Source organism: Myotis nattereri (assembly GCF_964212035.1).
Source record: "Myotis nattereri genome assembly, chromosome: X".
Classification (NCBI taxonomy): Eukaryota; Metazoa; Chordata; class Mammalia; order Chiroptera; family Vespertilionidae; genus Myotis; species Myotis nattereri.
Window position 1 is genome coordinate 119,230,599 of NC_138078.1, and position 15,931 is coordinate 119,246,529.

General features: G+C 48.2%; 1 protein-coding gene across 2 annotated transcripts in view; it reads left to right on the forward strand.

The window, feature by feature from the left end:
• Window positions 1-1,734: 1,734 nt before the first annotated feature.
• BCORL1 (BCL6 corepressor like 1) overlaps window positions 1,735-15,931 on the forward strand; it is a gene marked incomplete at its 5' end in the record, with an annotated part of 46,383 nt that continues 32,186 nt past the window's right edge. For both annotated transcript variants that reach the window (XM_081081145.1, XM_081081146.1), the window contains 4 exons: window positions 1,735-1,820; window positions 6,900-6,990; window positions 7,274-10,546; window positions 15,140-15,305. In XM_081081145.1, the coding sequence (XP_080937271.1) occupies window positions 1,735-1,820; window positions 6,900-6,990; window positions 7,274-10,546; window positions 15,140-15,305 (3,616 nt within the window). The remainder of the gene's footprint in view (window positions 1,821-6,899; window positions 6,991-7,273; window positions 10,547-15,139; window positions 15,306-15,931) is intronic.

A 15,931-nucleotide genomic window follows, 5' to 3' on the forward strand; every position in this document is an offset into this window, starting at 1 on the left:
AAAGGGTGGTAGAGGTGAGGAGAGAATGAGCATGATAAGGGCCAGGTTTCTGGGGTGGGTGGAGATAGAGAAGGGCCCTAGAGAAGGCAGCAGGCACAGAGTCAGAACAGCTAGGAGAGGGCCAACTACAGGGAAAGGGGTGAAGGCATCAGTAGCCTATGCTGCAGAGATAGGGATTTAGGTGAGGACCAAGAAGTGTGCAGCTCTGCTCACCCCTCACTGCATCTTTCCCTTCGCTCACTCCCTGTGTGCCAGACTGGCCTCCTGGCTCTTCCTTGATTTTAGCAGGCAGCCTTAAGCCTTAGGACCTCTGCATCGGTTGTTCCCTTTTCCATGGAATGCTCTTCCGCCAGATAGCCACATCGGTCCCTTTGCTTCCTTTAAGATGTTGAAATGTCTTCTTCTCAGCAAGACCTACCCTGATCACCCACTTTCAAGTTGTAGCCCATTCTGCCTCCCACCCCTGACCATCACCATGCCTCTTGGCCTGTGTTATGCCTCCTTCTAACACTACAATAAATATAGAATCATTTAATGTGTTTATTGTCAGTCTCCTCCCACTAGAATATAAACACCATGGAGGCGGGGTTTTTGGTTAATTGTTGAATCCCCAGTACCTAGGTCCTAGGACAATGCTGGCACATAGTAGGAGCTCAATAAGTATTTGTTGAATGAACAGTATAATTGTGTTGAATATGAGCAATATCTGAAAATTGTTTAAAGAATGAATTAAACAAATCCCTAATATGACTATGAGTTGCTTCTTTGGAAAGTGGAGAATAGCATAAAATTCTGGTCACTGTAGGTTTCTGTTTAACTGAACCTTGATGAATAAGGCTTTTGGCTAATAAGTCAAGAGTTTAAGTGTCTCAAGATAAGCTTATTGGGTAAATCTCTTTTTTTTGATGCCTCATTTTCTCTAGAAGGTGAATTGGCTGTGCAGTGGTTGTTAACAGTGAGAGAGAGCTGGACATTGGCTGGTGAAGGGGGTGGTATGTCATGGGGGTGACAGACTGAAGGCACAAGGACAGAAATGTGTGGTTCTTGATGGTACATTGTTGTTTGTTTCTTTGCTTATTTGCGGTCACAGTACAAGGAGTATTGCATCTGATTTGGAGGGAGCTTTAAAGCAGGTTAGATATATGCATCACATCTGTATAACTCCCAACTTGAAATCAGAATAGAGTATTTTTGAAGAGCTTATAATGAAATCGTGTGCTTCCTCTGGAGAGCTTAAATTGGCTACGTCACTCAAATACTTCAGTACCCATGAATTAGAGTTGACGAGAAAAAGATCCCCAGTAGTCTTTCACTGTTCACATATGGGAACGACCCTCTAATTGTAGTTGGTTAGGCTAAATGTGTGTAGAAAAATATACTGTCATTTCATTTGTCTAAAATAGATTGAATTTCCTCGAACACTCAAGCATATCTGTCTTTATGATAATTTAGAAAATCACTCTAGGTGATTAACAGCATTCTCATCTCCATCCTGAAACCTATGGATTCCTGAAAAGCTGGTGCTCCCTCATCCCCATTTGGACCTTAATTTCCCATGGTAGGCTGGCTTATGAGAGAGATGGCTTTAACATCTGGGTGCTATAATTACGTTTTTTTAAGTGTTTCCTTGTTAAAGGTGGTTAAGCAGGTGGTTACAAGTTTTGATTTTTGGGGGATTCTTTTTCCTCAGGGGAAGTGGCCACAGCAGGTCCTATCTGGTGGTGAGTGGCTGTCATGATCTCTACAGCACCGCTCTACAGCGGCGTACACAACTGGACCAGTTCTGACCGGATTCGCATGTGCGGTATCAACGAGGAGAGGTGAGGAGGCTGGGAAGGTGGCTGTTGCCGGCTTCCAGTGAGTGGTGCCTACTCACTAGGAGGTTAGCCACAGCAGGGCCTGGGGAGGGACCCTGGGGATGTGGCTGGTAGTCATTTCTAATTTTCCTGAGATAGGACGGGGCTGGGATGTGTGAGTGGCCTGCTCTGCCTTGCCATCTCTGTTCAGATGAAGGTGAGGAGGCCAACAGATGACTTCACCAACCAATATTTGTCTACATATTAAGAGCTGTCATGCCCTAGCTGGTTTGGCTCAGTGGATAGATTGTCAGCCTGCGGACTGAAGGGTCCCAGGTTTGATTCCGGTCAAGGGCACATGCCTGGGTTGTGGGCTCTATCCCCAGTAGCAGGTGTGCAGGGGGCCGCTGATCAGTGATTCTCTCATCATTGGTGTTTCTCTCCCTCTCCCTTCCTCTCTAAAATCAGTAAAAAATATTTATTTTAAAAAGAACTGTCAGATGGTAGAAAAAGGGGAAGCTCAGGCAACTGCAGTTTTTATTTGCTGTATCCACGTTTGGTGCTCAGGATATGCATGCGACATTTTTGACCCTTGATATAAGCCTGGAAGAAAGGCAGTTCTATCATTGAGCTTTATACTGGGTACTGTTAGTGAGTGTTCTGGTAACCAGTGCTTTCCTGCCTCACGAGATTAATGATGATTCACAGTAAGATCCTTGTCCACATAAGAGAGATCAAACTGCTTAATGTAGTTTTCATATGAAATTGAGAGTTGGTGGTGCCTACTCCATCTGGGTGTGTGTTCAGTTTTCTGCACACCAGAATATTTCATTGACCAACCTCTATGTCATTTTCTGATCATGCCCCCTGTGAAGAACACTCAAAGTGGCCTTTAGATTCTATATTTGACTTTCATAATTCTTGGCCAGAGCTGTGTGTGATGGTTACAATGCCTCTCCCATTTTTAGAGAAGGCATGGCTCTCCCATGCTTGCTGGTATTTAGCCGTTGTTTCAATCCATTGCCTGTTCACATTTGGTCAATCACCTAAAACATAGAACGATGTGGCTTTTCCTAAAATTTAAGATCTGGCATTTTCCTTGGATAAATCTTAGAAGAGTGTGGATGGGTATGTGTATATATGGGGGAGTGTTGGCAGTTTTGAAGGGAAAAGAAATGGACATCTTTGTGTGGATCTACTTTCTTTTTCTGTTGTTAACTGGAGAAGTGTGTACTTGTCTGAGGTTCAGGTTAGGAGACTAGACCTTTTTTATATTTTTAAAAAGCCATCAGCACCTGACAGCTTAATGTTCTTTATACTGGGGAGCAAATTAGAGATGGACTTAAAAGGAATTTAATTTTAGAATATGAAAGTCAAGACCAAGGAAAATGAGACAAAATTCTTCTCATATGTGCATGAGAAAGGTATTTTCCTTTGCATATGAGGTATGGCCATAGATAATTATTACGGGGTGGTCGGGGGAAGGCAGGGTAGTGCTATTGATTTGTGTTAAGTATTCATTGGCAACTAGTTGTAAGTGGTTGAGACTTTGATGCAGACATCTGGACTAGAGCCTTCAAAAATATCAATGTATAAGTTACTTTCCTTCACTGTCCAGTCTAAATGCCTTCTGAGAAGGAGCAGGGAGTGGGCCTCAGACCTGATTTTCCCTCTTTATGGACCTTTCTTGGGATGTTAAATTACCAAAATATGCCTAGTAGTTAAGAAGACCTTTTAAGCGTTGTCATTTCTGATCTCGTCTACCCTTTATTGTCACATTCCCACTGCAGTGTAGGCCATGCTACAGCTGATTTCCAAAATGTGATCTCACCATATTTAAAAGCCATTTCTTCAGCCCTTTACAACTTATGGAACTTAGACATTTTGAGTATAACACTGCACCTGTGGCTTAACTCTTTTTATTTTAATATGTATTTTTATTGATTTCAGAGAGAAAGGGAGAGGGAGAGAGAGAGATAGAAACATCAATAATGAGAATCATTGATCGGCTGCCTCCTGCATGCCCCACATTGGAGATCAAGCCCGCAACCCGGGCATGTGCCCTGACTGGGAATCAAACCGTGACTTCCTGAACCACAGTTGTCTGGACTGTGGCTTAACTTTTAAAGTTATGTTTGGAAGCCTGTCCAGCTTCATCAGATACAGTGATGGCTGCAGGGACAGTGGGCAGGGGCTTTCTCCTGGCCCCAGGTGGCTGACTCTAGTAAAACCTCCAGCTAAAGCTCTCTGCTTGCTTGCTTCCTTTTTGCACCCATTCATTCCTGCATTCAACAAACATTTATTAAACCCATTGAGAGCAAACCAGTCATCACGAGATATAAGTGGTGAGTGCTGTAGAGAGACAGATACAGGTTCTGTGGGAGTCTAGGTGCAAGATTGACAAACATCCTCGGGGAATAAAGGAAGAGAAGGTTTCCCAGAGGCAGTGACATTGGGGTTGGGGCTTGAGGGATGAGTAGGAGTTTGAGGTGAGGGTTGGCCTTTCCCATATGGCATGTTTGGGGAAGACCCTGTGGGGAATGAAGGTGGTCTTGGGATGTGGTGGGACTGAAGCAGGGAAAGTCTGCAGGAGCTGGGAGGGTAGGAGCCTGATGGAACTATAAAAGGCCTGGTCTGACAGGAGTGCTAGCCCTTAATAATTAGGAAAACGGCCTGGAAAGGTTGTGGCCAGTTCTGGTTTAAGTTCAACACAGCCTTGAGCGTAACAGCCCAGGGTCATCTCTGTTGGGAAGAAATTGTGGGATTGATTTTCAGTCCTGATTGAAGCCTGCTTTGACCCCTGCTCCCTCCTCCTGGTCACCTGAACCCCCCTAACCTTGCCTTGTTGACCGAGCTCTCCGAGTTTACCCCTCCCCTGCAAGCTATTCCTGTCCCAGGTTCTCTCAATGGAGCAATTTAATGTTTGCTTAGCTTTGCACACCCCTCTTCTCAGAGGATTTGAAATGTGGCCTCACGACATTTTCCCAGAGCCTCGGGGGCTGGCACTCAGGCATGGGATGGCTGGAGTAGCCAGGACTGCTGCTCCTGCTGCCACTGCTGCTGCCACTTCCAGTGTCTCTGCGCTGGCAGGTGGCTCTGCACTCCCTGGTGGAGGGCAGGGTTTCTGCTTTCAAGATGATTTTATGCCAGGTGGGAGCTGAGCAGGGCGGGGGGGGGGGGGGTGTCGAGTATGTAGCCAGCTCCCCTTTGCATGGTCAGGAGGGGAAATAATGTAGATAAATAGCATTTTCCCTCTGCAATCCTTCATGTGGAGTTGGTGAACAGGGGGCACTTCCGCTTAGTTTTCCTGGTCACACTCCCCCCACCCCCAAGCATCCTTGGCAAATCTATTTGGGACACGCTTCTCCTCCCATCCCAAGGCTGGGGGATAAGTCTTGCTTTTCTGGTCTCTCGGGAGTTGATGTCAAAGTATGTTTTTCCTTTTCCTCAGGCCCCCTTTTGCCCCATCGATGCGAGACCCCCGACTGCATCTCTAGCCCTTGCTTCTCCTTACTATCATTTCTGTTTGTCGCCAACAGTCATTGCCAGCAATGGAACCCTCTCACTTCTACCAGCTAAGCTGTCTTTTAAAGGGAACAGTCCACCCCTGCTCCCCATTGCCACCTCTGGGGCCCTGAAAAGATGGGGAGAGGCCTGTAGTGAACCCCTTGCCTTGCCTTTTTGCTTCTCTTTCCCCAGGTATAAGTTTGGAGTCCTTCAGTGGTGCCCTGTTCCAGTGAAAGGGAGGAAGTTAGCCTGGCCCTCCCCATTCTCATGGGCTTGCCTGCAAGTGCCCAGACTGCCCTTTGGCTAGGGTGGTGGTACGGCGGGCACTAGCTACTTTGGGAGCTCAGAGTGAGGGCTCTGAAGAAGGGATCCAAAAACCCAGGCAATCTACCTCCCCAGTGGCACACAGGGCATTCCAATCTTTTGCTCCGTAGGAACCACAGTGGGCACTTCTGCTGGAGCTTTATTCTTGCATCCAAACTCCCCTCGCACCATGGCTCCTGCCCCATTGTGTCTTCCCTAGGGCAGGCAGTGGTACGCTCTTGCTGTGGTCAAACCACCAAACTTCCAATGGGTTTTCTCTCTTTAACTTCACCCTCCTAGTCTGAACTTCCTTTTTTTTTTTAAGTCAGGATGTACCATGTTCTAAGGTTCTTATCTGAAATGTAGAGAAGATTTTTGAGCAGGTGGGACGATACAGTTAAGTTTTCCTCCTTTGGGACCCAGATCTCTGGCCTGAAGCCCTTCTCCCTGTGATCTACCAATTTGAATTTGGAGTCTGTGGCTTTAAAGGCCTTGCTTGGGATGGGAGAGAATGCAGTAGTGCTGGGAGATCAAGGAGAGAATGGAGAGTTGGCAGGGGGTGGGACACAGGCAGGGGAGAAAAGCAGGAGGAAGGGGCTGGCTGGAGCTTGGTGCTACTCTACAAGGTGGGAAGAGGTACCCTGGAGGGAAAGAAGTTGTACCCTTGAAATGCTCTTCAGCACCCAGTGACCTCCAATCAGTATCATTAAATGTACGTACTAATAAGCATGGATCTGCTCTAGGCAAGCCCATCGGGTGACTGGGTGATGAGTCATATTTAGAACATGAAACAGTGGAGGTGGTTATTTGTTTTAGGAAAGGATTACCCTTATGGTACCTGCAGCCCACTTCCTTTATAGACTTAAAATAAGATTGCATTTAAGAGAAAAGCCCAGTTTGCATGCCTTTTGATATCTTCTGTAACTCACCTCTCCCCTCTTTGGCAACGCCCAGTAACTCACTTTGATGGGTAAGCTCTGGAGACAAGGCAAAGGTGCTGGGGTGTCTTTCACACTCTTGATGAGAGCCCTAGAAAACAGGATACACGGCCCCAAGAGGGGAATCTATAGATAGCAGATGGGGCTCCTTTGCAAGAATTTGCAAAGCTGGGTGTGGAGGCTCTCGTTTATAACCTGGACCCTCCAATTCCTTGTGATTTCCCCCAAGCCAGCAAGGGAAACAAGGCAGGAAGGTTTATGGGAACCCAGGCAGGTAGGGGGCATTCTGGGGAAGATGGCCGGAGTCCAAACACGAGGCCTCATGTTCCTTCTCTGGTTGTGTCTCCCATGATAGAAGAGCACCTATTTCTGATGAGGAGTCCACGACAGGTGACTGCCAGCACTTTGGATCTCAGGAGTTTTGTGTCAGCAGCAGTTTTTCCAAGGTAAGGGGCCATGTGGAGCCACATGCCACCCGCCAAAGGGTGGAGCTAAATTGCCCGGGCAATGTGCCCAGCCTGTCATCCTCAGAAGAGGGACAGGAAGGGGCAGGGTATTTCCCAGGAGTTGCTGTATGTGAGACAGAAATTGGCCAGCTGCTCTTTGCTTCTGCCGAGACCCGGTTGGTCAAGTTGCAAAGAGGACCAGCCATCGCCTCACCCAGGCCTTGAGATACTTGAGCCCTCCACAGAGAACTACTAAGATGGGCACGTTGCTCTGTCGTTGCAGGTGGAGCTCACAGCAGTTGGAAGTGGCAGCAATGCCCGGGGGGCAGATGCAGATGGCAGTGCAACAGAAAAACTTGGGCACAAGTCAGAAGACAAGCCCAACAGCCCCCAGCCAAAAATGGACTATGCTGGGAATGTGGCAGAGGCCGAGGGCCTTTTGGTTCCCCTGAGTGGCCCGGAAGACGGGCTCAAGCTTCCCCCTACTGACAGCACCGAGGCCGGCAGCAGCAGGCCTGACTGCTCCTGGACTCCCCTCAGCACGCAAATGAGCAAACAGGTGGACTGCTCGCCCGCTGGGGTAAAGGCTTTGGACTCTCGGCATGGTGTTGGGGAGAAAAATACTTTCATTTTGGCAACTCTGGGAACTGGAGTGCCCGTGGAGGGAACCCTGCCTCTGGTTACCACTAATTTCAGTCCGCTGCCAGCACCCATCTGCCCCCCTGCTCCCAGTTCTGCCTCCGTCCCCCCATCTGTCCCTGATCCATTCCAGGTTCCTCTCTCTGTCCCCGCCCCAATGCCCCATTCAGGGCTAGTTCCTGTCCAGGTTGCCACTTCAGTTGCGGCTCCTTCCCCTCCCTTAGCACCAGTCCCTGCCCTGGCTCAGGCGCCACCATCAGTGCCCACACTCATCTCTGATTCGAACACCCTCTCAGTTTCAGCCTCAGTCTTGGTGCCTGTGCCGGCTTCTGCTCCCCCTTCAGGCCCTGTTTCCCTGCCGGCTCCAGCCCCTTCCCCCATGTCGGTCTCAGTTTCAGCTCCTTCCTTGACCTTGATCCAGGCTCCTGTGCCCCCTTCTGCTCCGACCCTGGTCCTTGCGCCTGTCCCCACTCCAGTTCTGGCTCCCATGCCGGCATCCACACCTCCAGCAGCTCCTGGCCCTCCATCAGTGCCCATGGCCACTCCAACCCCATCCTCCGGCCCGCCTTCCACCCCCACCCTCATCCCTGCCTTTGCTCCTACACCGGTGCCTGCACCCACCCCAGCCCCAATCTTTACTCCAGCCCCCACGCCCATGCCGGCTGCCACACCAACTGCCATTCCCACGTCTGCACCCATCCCGGCCTCCTTTAGTTTGAGTCGAGTGTGTTTTCCTGCAGCTCAGGCACCAGCTATGCAAAAAGTCCCTCTGTCCTTTCAGACAGGGACAGTACTGACACCGAGCCAGCCGCTGGTATATATCCCACCTCCGAGCTGTGGGCAGCCACTCAGTGTGGCCACACTGCCAACCACTCTGGGGGTCTCCTCCACTCTTACACTCCCTGTCCTGCCGTCCTACCTACAGGACAGGTGTATCCCTGGCGTGCTGGCCTCCCCAGAGCTACGGTCTTACCCATATGCATTTTCTGTAGCCCGGCCTCTGACTTCAGATTCCAAGGTGGTCTCTCTGGAGGTGAACAGGCTTCCGTGTGCTTCCCCATCCAGCAGCACCAGCACCCAGCCTGCGCCTGATGGGGTCCCCGGGCCTTTGGCAGATACTTCCCTCTCCACTGCTTCTGCCAAGGTGCTTCCAACGCCACAGCCTTTGCTGCCAGCCCCCAGTGTGAGCTCAGCCCCACCGCAACCCGCCAAGATGACAGGTGGCACCGAGCAGCAAACAGAAGGGACTTCCGTTACCTTCTCTCCCCTCAAGTCACCTCCACAGCTGGAGCGAGAGATGGCCTCTCCATCTGAGTGCAGTGAGATGCCCCTCGACCTCTCCTCTAAGTCCAACCGCCAGAAGCTTCCATTGCCGAACCAACGCAAGACACCCCCCATGCCCGTGTTGACCCCTGTGCACACCAGCAGCAAGGCCCTACTCTCCACGGTCCTCTCTAGGTCTCAGCGTACAACCCAGGCTGCCGGCAGCAATGTCACCTCATGCCTGGGCTCCACTGCCTCACCCTTCGTCATCTTTCCTGAGATAGTGAGGAATGGGGACCCGAGCACCTGGGTGAAGAACTCAACTGCGCTGATCAGCACCATTCCTGGCACCTATGTGGGAGTGGCCAACCCAGTGCCTGCTTCCCTGCTGCTGAACAAAGAGCCCAACCTGGGCCTCAACCGAGACCCCCGCCATCTCCCCAAGCAGGAGCCCATCTCCATCATTGATCAAGGCGAGCCTAAGAGCACTGGTGCCTCCTGTGGCAAGAAGGGAAGCCAGGCTGGGACTGAGGGACAGCCAAGCACAGTCAAACGTTACACCCCAGCCCGCATTGCCCCAGGGCTGCCGGGCTGCCAAAGCAAGGAGCTCTCTCTATGGAAGCCCACGGGGCCAGCAAATATTTACCCGCGGTGTTCAGTCAACGGGAAGCCCACCAGCACCCAGGTCCTGCCTGTTGGTTGGTCACCATACCATCAAACATCTCTGCTTTCCATTGGCATTTCCAGTGCCGGGCAGCTGACCCCCAGTCAGGGGGTGCCCATCAGGCCCACCAGCGTTGTTTCTGAGTTCTCTGGTGTGTCATCTGTTGGCCCCAGTGAAGCTGTGCACGGACTTCCTGAGGTGCAGCCACGGCCTGGTGGCCCCTTTGCTCCAGAGCAGGACACTGGCACAAAGAACAAAACTTGCCGGATCGCTGCCAAGCCTTATGAAGAACAAGTCAACCCTGTCCTTCTGACTCTCAGCCCTCAGACAGGGACTCTAGCACTGTCTGTTCAGCCTAGCAGTGGGGACATAAGAGTGAGTCAGGGGCCAGAGGAATCAGAGAGCCACCTCTGCTCTGATGGCACTCCTAAGACAGAAGGCCCCCAGGGGGCTTGTGGCCTGAAGCTGACAGGAGACACAAAACCTAAGAACCAAGTGCTGGCCACCTACATGTCTCATGAGCTGGTCCTGGCCACCCCCCAGAACCTGCGCAAGATGCCTGAGCTGCCTTTGCTACCTCATGACAGCCGCCCCAAGGAACTCATCTTGGACGTGGTCCCAAGTGGCAAGAGGGGCTCCAGCACAGAGCTTTCACAGCTTGGAAGCCAGGTGGACCTGGGGCGGGTGAAAATGGAGAAGGTGGACGGTGATGTGGTCTTCAATTTAGCCACCTGCTTCCGGGCTGATGGCCTCCCAGCAGCTCCCCAGAGGGGTCAAGTCGAAGTTCGGAGTAAGGCCGCACAGACTCGAGTGAAACAGGAAAGCGTAGGGGTCTTTGCTTGCAAGAACAAGTGGCAGCCAGACTCAGTGGTGACCGATGGGGTGACTGAATCTCTGCCGTCTAAGAAAATAAAATGTGGCAAAGAGAAGGATGGTGAGGAGCAGCTGCCACAGGCAAAGGTCATAGCCCGGAGTTCTCATGGACCCAAGGTGAGTATTGGACTGAGGTTGAGGGTTGAGGGCAGGGCTGAGAAACCAGTGGCCTGCTTTGTCCTGCAGGTGTCAACCTTGTTTAACTGTGGCAGGATTCTTGAGTAGCTCTGTGACCTGAACTGATTGGAAGGCTTGTATAGAGTGAATAATCTGCTGTCCCCTTTCTAAGTCACATTCTCCATATATGGTGTTCTAGCGTGGGGAGGGGCTATATTTGTAGGATGTGGGAAATGATTTGGTCCCTGAGGTGAGGGAAGCCATTGTCTCAGATGAGGTTGGAAAGTGGAAGAAGGTATTCGTGAGGGAAATCAATAACAGGCCCTTCCCAGCAAAACCATTCTTCCTTTTCCTTTTCCGCGATGACCTCTGGCCTTGAGAACTTGGGACCCAGGGAGGGAAGGGGCCTTTGACAAGGTTGTTGTCTCAACCACTGGGGAGCCTGTTCAGGATTTGCTTGGAGTGTAGTGGGGCTAGAGCCAATTTGGCTTCTGGGCTCATCCACCAGTTTTCTACCCCCTCCCAATGCTTAGGGTGGCAGCACTGGGGCTCTGCCCATTGAAAATTTGGTGTGCAAGGCAGATGGGCACCTGGGCCGGGATTGTTTTTTAAAATAAATAAATAAATATATATATTTATTATTGATTTCAGAGAGGAAGGTAGAGGGGAAGTTATGTTAACAAGCATTCAAATTGGATGTTGATATACATCGATGAATAGATTTGCAGCCAGAGCAGCATGAATTTGTTTTGGCAGGAGTTTTTAGTGTTTTTTGGACTATAGAGTGCTTTGAGAAGTGATGAGAGCTATAGAGCCTGTCCCCAGAAACATGACTTCAGAATTTTGACAATAATTTCAAGGGGTCCATGGACCCTTCCCAAAGCCCGCCTATGGACTGCAGGTTAAGAACCCTGGGGATTGAATTTGGTTGAGTTTTACTCAGTGACCTTACAACCACCTCTGTATGGCAGAGATATTCCAAGTAGGAACATAGGACATGACATAGTAGAGCATAAGTAGTAGAGCATTTGCTCAGGTAATTGTGATCTGCCCTTGAGGGTAATAATAATAATAATAATAATATAGTTGTTACCATTTGTTGAACTCCTATATACTACAAGCTTCCTATATATGTTATCTAACTTAATCTTTAAAATAACCCAAGGAGGTAAACACTACACTCATTTTACAGATAAGAAAATAAAGGAAACAAACTGAGTGGGTATGTTATCCGAAGTTACACAGCTACTAAATAGCAGAGCTGGAATTCAAACTCAGTCCTCATTGGCTCCAAAGTTCACATTCATCTCAGCTATACCATAGCATCGTTCACCCTCATGCACTGCTGTTTCACTGACCACTTAGCAAGTGTTTGTTGGGCAGCTCCTACATGCCAGTTTCTCCCAAGCAGTGGGAATACATTGTCAGGAGGGAGGTATAGCATTTTGGTGAGTGTGCTCTCTGGAGCCAGGCACAGTGCCTGAGTTTGAATCTTGGCCCTACTTATCTGAGTGATGTCAGTCAAGTTACTTAATCTCTCTGGCTCTCAGTTTTCTCATCTATACAATGAGACCATGATAGTGCTTACTCTAAAAAAAAATAATAGTGCCTACTCATAGGGCTGTGTAAAGATGAAAGGAATGATGATGTGAAATGTCCAGAAGAGGCAGGTCAGTAGAGACAAAAAGTAGATCAGTGGTTGCCTCAGGTTGGTGGGGTTAGGGATTTGGGGAGTTATGGCTTCATGAGTATCGGGTTTCCATTTGGGGTGATAAAAAAAGTTCTGGAACTAGATAGTAATGATGGTAACACAACTCTGTGACTGTTAAAAACAATTGAATTGTATGGTATATCTCAACAAATTATATGTCAACAAAGCTGGTAAAAAAAATAGATTAAATGAGGTGATATACTTAAATGCTGAGAACAATTCCTGACACATAGTAAGTGCTTAGTAAATGGTAGTGGCCGCTGTTATTATTGTTAGTATTGCTAACAAAATAGATGTGCTGTCTGCTCTCATGGAGCTTATATCTTGCAGATGACTCAATGACAGGCTAGGCACTGCCTATTCCTATCTTGGATGGACAGTTCACTGGGCTCACTGACAGACGCAGAGGCCAGAGAGTAAAGTTACAGGATTAGGGACCTTGAGGCAGTGCTTAGCCATGGCCTGTAATGATTTAATAAATGCCCATTTTTTCAGGAGAGCAAATAACTTAGAACTTTCTTTTCTTATATTCCATTTTCCTGAGGGGGAAAAAAACACGTTGATAAGCAAACTATGATCAGGAGTTAATTTAAAACAGCCCGTTTCAGGGCATGGCCAAGAATCAGAAGAGTCACCTGCCTCCAACTCCACCTGCCCAGGGCCTTGCAGAATCCTGAAGAGCCTTTTGAATCATCAGAGAAGAATGAGTTCTGCTTCATCTGGCTCTGAGTGTATTTAATTGTCGTCTCATCCCTTGTAAAACTTCTTGGGGAAAACCTTTCAAAACCCTGCTCACTGGAACATTCATCTTACACAGTGGCCCCATCCTCTCAACTTTTTGCCTAAGTTGGAGTACGCAATATATTTTCACTCTTAGTACTGCCCCTGCAGAAGATACAGACAAACCTTCTAGATGTTGTACTTGTTTTTGTCTGTTTTAGTTAGTAAAAGTTAATGATCTGTACTTGAAAGAGCCAACTGAAAAACGATATTCAGAAATAAGTAGGACATGTTCAGATTTACATGCAAGGAATTTTTTTCCCCCCTGACTTAAAATAGTTTTTCTCTGGCCATATCCGAAGGTCAAATTTTAAGCATCAGTTCCTATCTCCTTTCCTCCTCAATTATTATTTTTTTCTCTTAACACGTTAGATTGTAGGAACTGGCAGCTAGCAAAGGGAGGAACTGAACTTAAATATTCAGCCGAATAAGAAGCAGGTGGTGTCCATGGGCTAGTAGGAGTCCCCGGAATTTGATGGGGAATGGTAACTTCCCTGTCCCTGGAGAATTGAGATCCCCATTCCCATGGAAAATGTTCCATCAATAAGATAACTGCCATCCCCTTAGCTGGAGCTAGACCAGTGATGGCGAACCTTTTGAGCTCGACATGTCAGCATTTTGAAAAACCCTAACTTAACTCTGGTGCCGTGTCACATATAGAAATTTTTTGATATTTGCAACTATAGTAAAACAAAGACTTATATTTTTGATATTTATTTTATATATTTAAATGCCATTTAACAAAGAAAAATCAACCAAAAAAATGAGTTCGTGTGTCACCTCTGACACGTGTGTCATAGGTTCGCCATCACTGAGCTAGACAGGGATAACCTTCAGTGGTTCTCAATCTGTGGGTCGAGACCCCTGAAAATACATCCTGCGTATCAGATATTTACATTACGATTCATAACAGTAGCAAAATTACAGTTATGAAGTAGCAACGAAAATAATTTTATGGTTGGGGGCCACCACAACATGAGGAACTGTATTAAAGGGTCGCAGCATTAGGAAGGTTGAGAATCTGGTGGCGTATAGGTCTGCTTGGGGGAAACAACTTTCTTCCTAGGGCTTGCTTTCATTGTTAAGACATTTTGCTTATTCTGCATTCCCTGGATACTAGATACTGAAAATCCCTACCCTGTCCTATTTCTTATTTGGTGGAATTAAGAGACCTCGGAGCTTGTGAGAATATGTGACTATTAGGCTGAGAGTGTCCGTACAGTGCCTGTCTGATGCATTGAACAGGAGGTGTGAGTTGGGTTGAGCAAAACAGTTGAGGACACAGGTAGGGAAATAGAAGAATGAGAGCTGATGCAAAAAGGCCCAGTGTGGGAGCCAGGAGCACTGATCCCAGCTGCCACTTTGTCACTGCAAGCGCAAATATGCTAACTTGCCAGATTTGCCTCGTAAGTGGCAGCCCCTGAGTGAGCATATGCTGTGGGTTATGTGTTGCACAGGACAAATCATTTAACTTATTGTCTTGGAACCTCAGTTTCCTTGCCTTTTTAATGGGGATGATTGTAGCTTCCCTCTCAAGGTTGTTGGGAAGATCAAATAAAATAATAAAGAGGAGAGTATTTTGAAAAGTTGAAAGTGCTGCAGAGTATAACGTGGCTTTATTAATAATGCCTGGGCCTTTTCCATGCATTTCATAAGTGTGGGGAGATTTGGATTGCTCCTGTGTCATGCTTTTCTACTTGTTTCAGTTGAATCTGTTCTCTGTTATTAATTTGCACGTGAAAATAGATAATTTTTATTGAGTTGGCCCGTATAGCAAATCATTTTCAGTTGTTGGTGTCAATACCATTCACAGTGATTTTGCACTGTTTAAAATGACTTTGAGTGTTTATTTAGCATGTGAATGCAGACTCTGTAGACCTGTTTAAAATGATGGGGTATAGATGTCTATGAGGATTACCTAGGGCACAGGATAAAGTTCAGAAAAACCTCTGCAGCCTGCTGTGGAAGGCAGCCAGCAGTCCCTTTCCCTGGCCCCCACCTGGTGTCCATGTGTCAGAATCGGGGCACAGGGCTCAATATTAGGAGAGCTTTCTTAGGAAGGGAAACTGACCTCAGACCTGACCTTCTCTACCTCTCCACAGTGCCGGAAGCCACCTAGTGACTCCCAGGAAGTCACCAAGAAAACCCCCAAGGGGGCTTCAGATTCAGGAAAAGAGCACAGTGGAGTCAGGGTAAAGCACAAGCACCGGAAGCCAACCAAGCCGGAGTCCCAGTCTCCAGGAAAACGAACAGATGGCCAAGAGGAAGGTAGGTCCCTGGGTCCTGGCCCTCTGGGCTGGGCTGGGCTGCAGAGGGATCCTTCTGCAGGCCGGGAGGAGGGGCTCTGAGACTGACCCAAAAGTGAGACTTCCTCACCCTACAAGGAGGATATAATTGACACCTCTGAAATCAAAGGGAAGAGAGAAGGGAGAAGCGGCTTATTTGCCTCACCCTGGTTGCTAGAATAGAATAAGACATAGTCTGAAGGCCGAAAGAGGTGGTTTTCAGACAGGCAAAAGTCAGTTCTGCAACAGAGTAGGCAACCCATTACCCTGCAATAGGTCCAGGCTCAGAGAAGAAACGAGTTTAATGAGGATTGAGACAAAACAGCAGAATGGGGTTTGTTATACTGTTTTCTTTACCTTGGGTGTACTTGAAAACTCCCATGATAAAAAAGCTAAAAATGACCAGTTAGCCAGCTAGAAGGGTTTAGAGAAATTCTAAACCTCTATTATTTAGGGACACACAAGATGTTTGGGGTGGGGAGGTGTGTACTTAACCTGTATCCTCTGCCACTAATAGCTCCTTGGCGCCCTCATCAGAGAGAGAAGCCCAAGTATTTCTGCCCACAGTAGCCTGTGTTCATGGCCTTGCCCGTCTGACACGACCTGCCT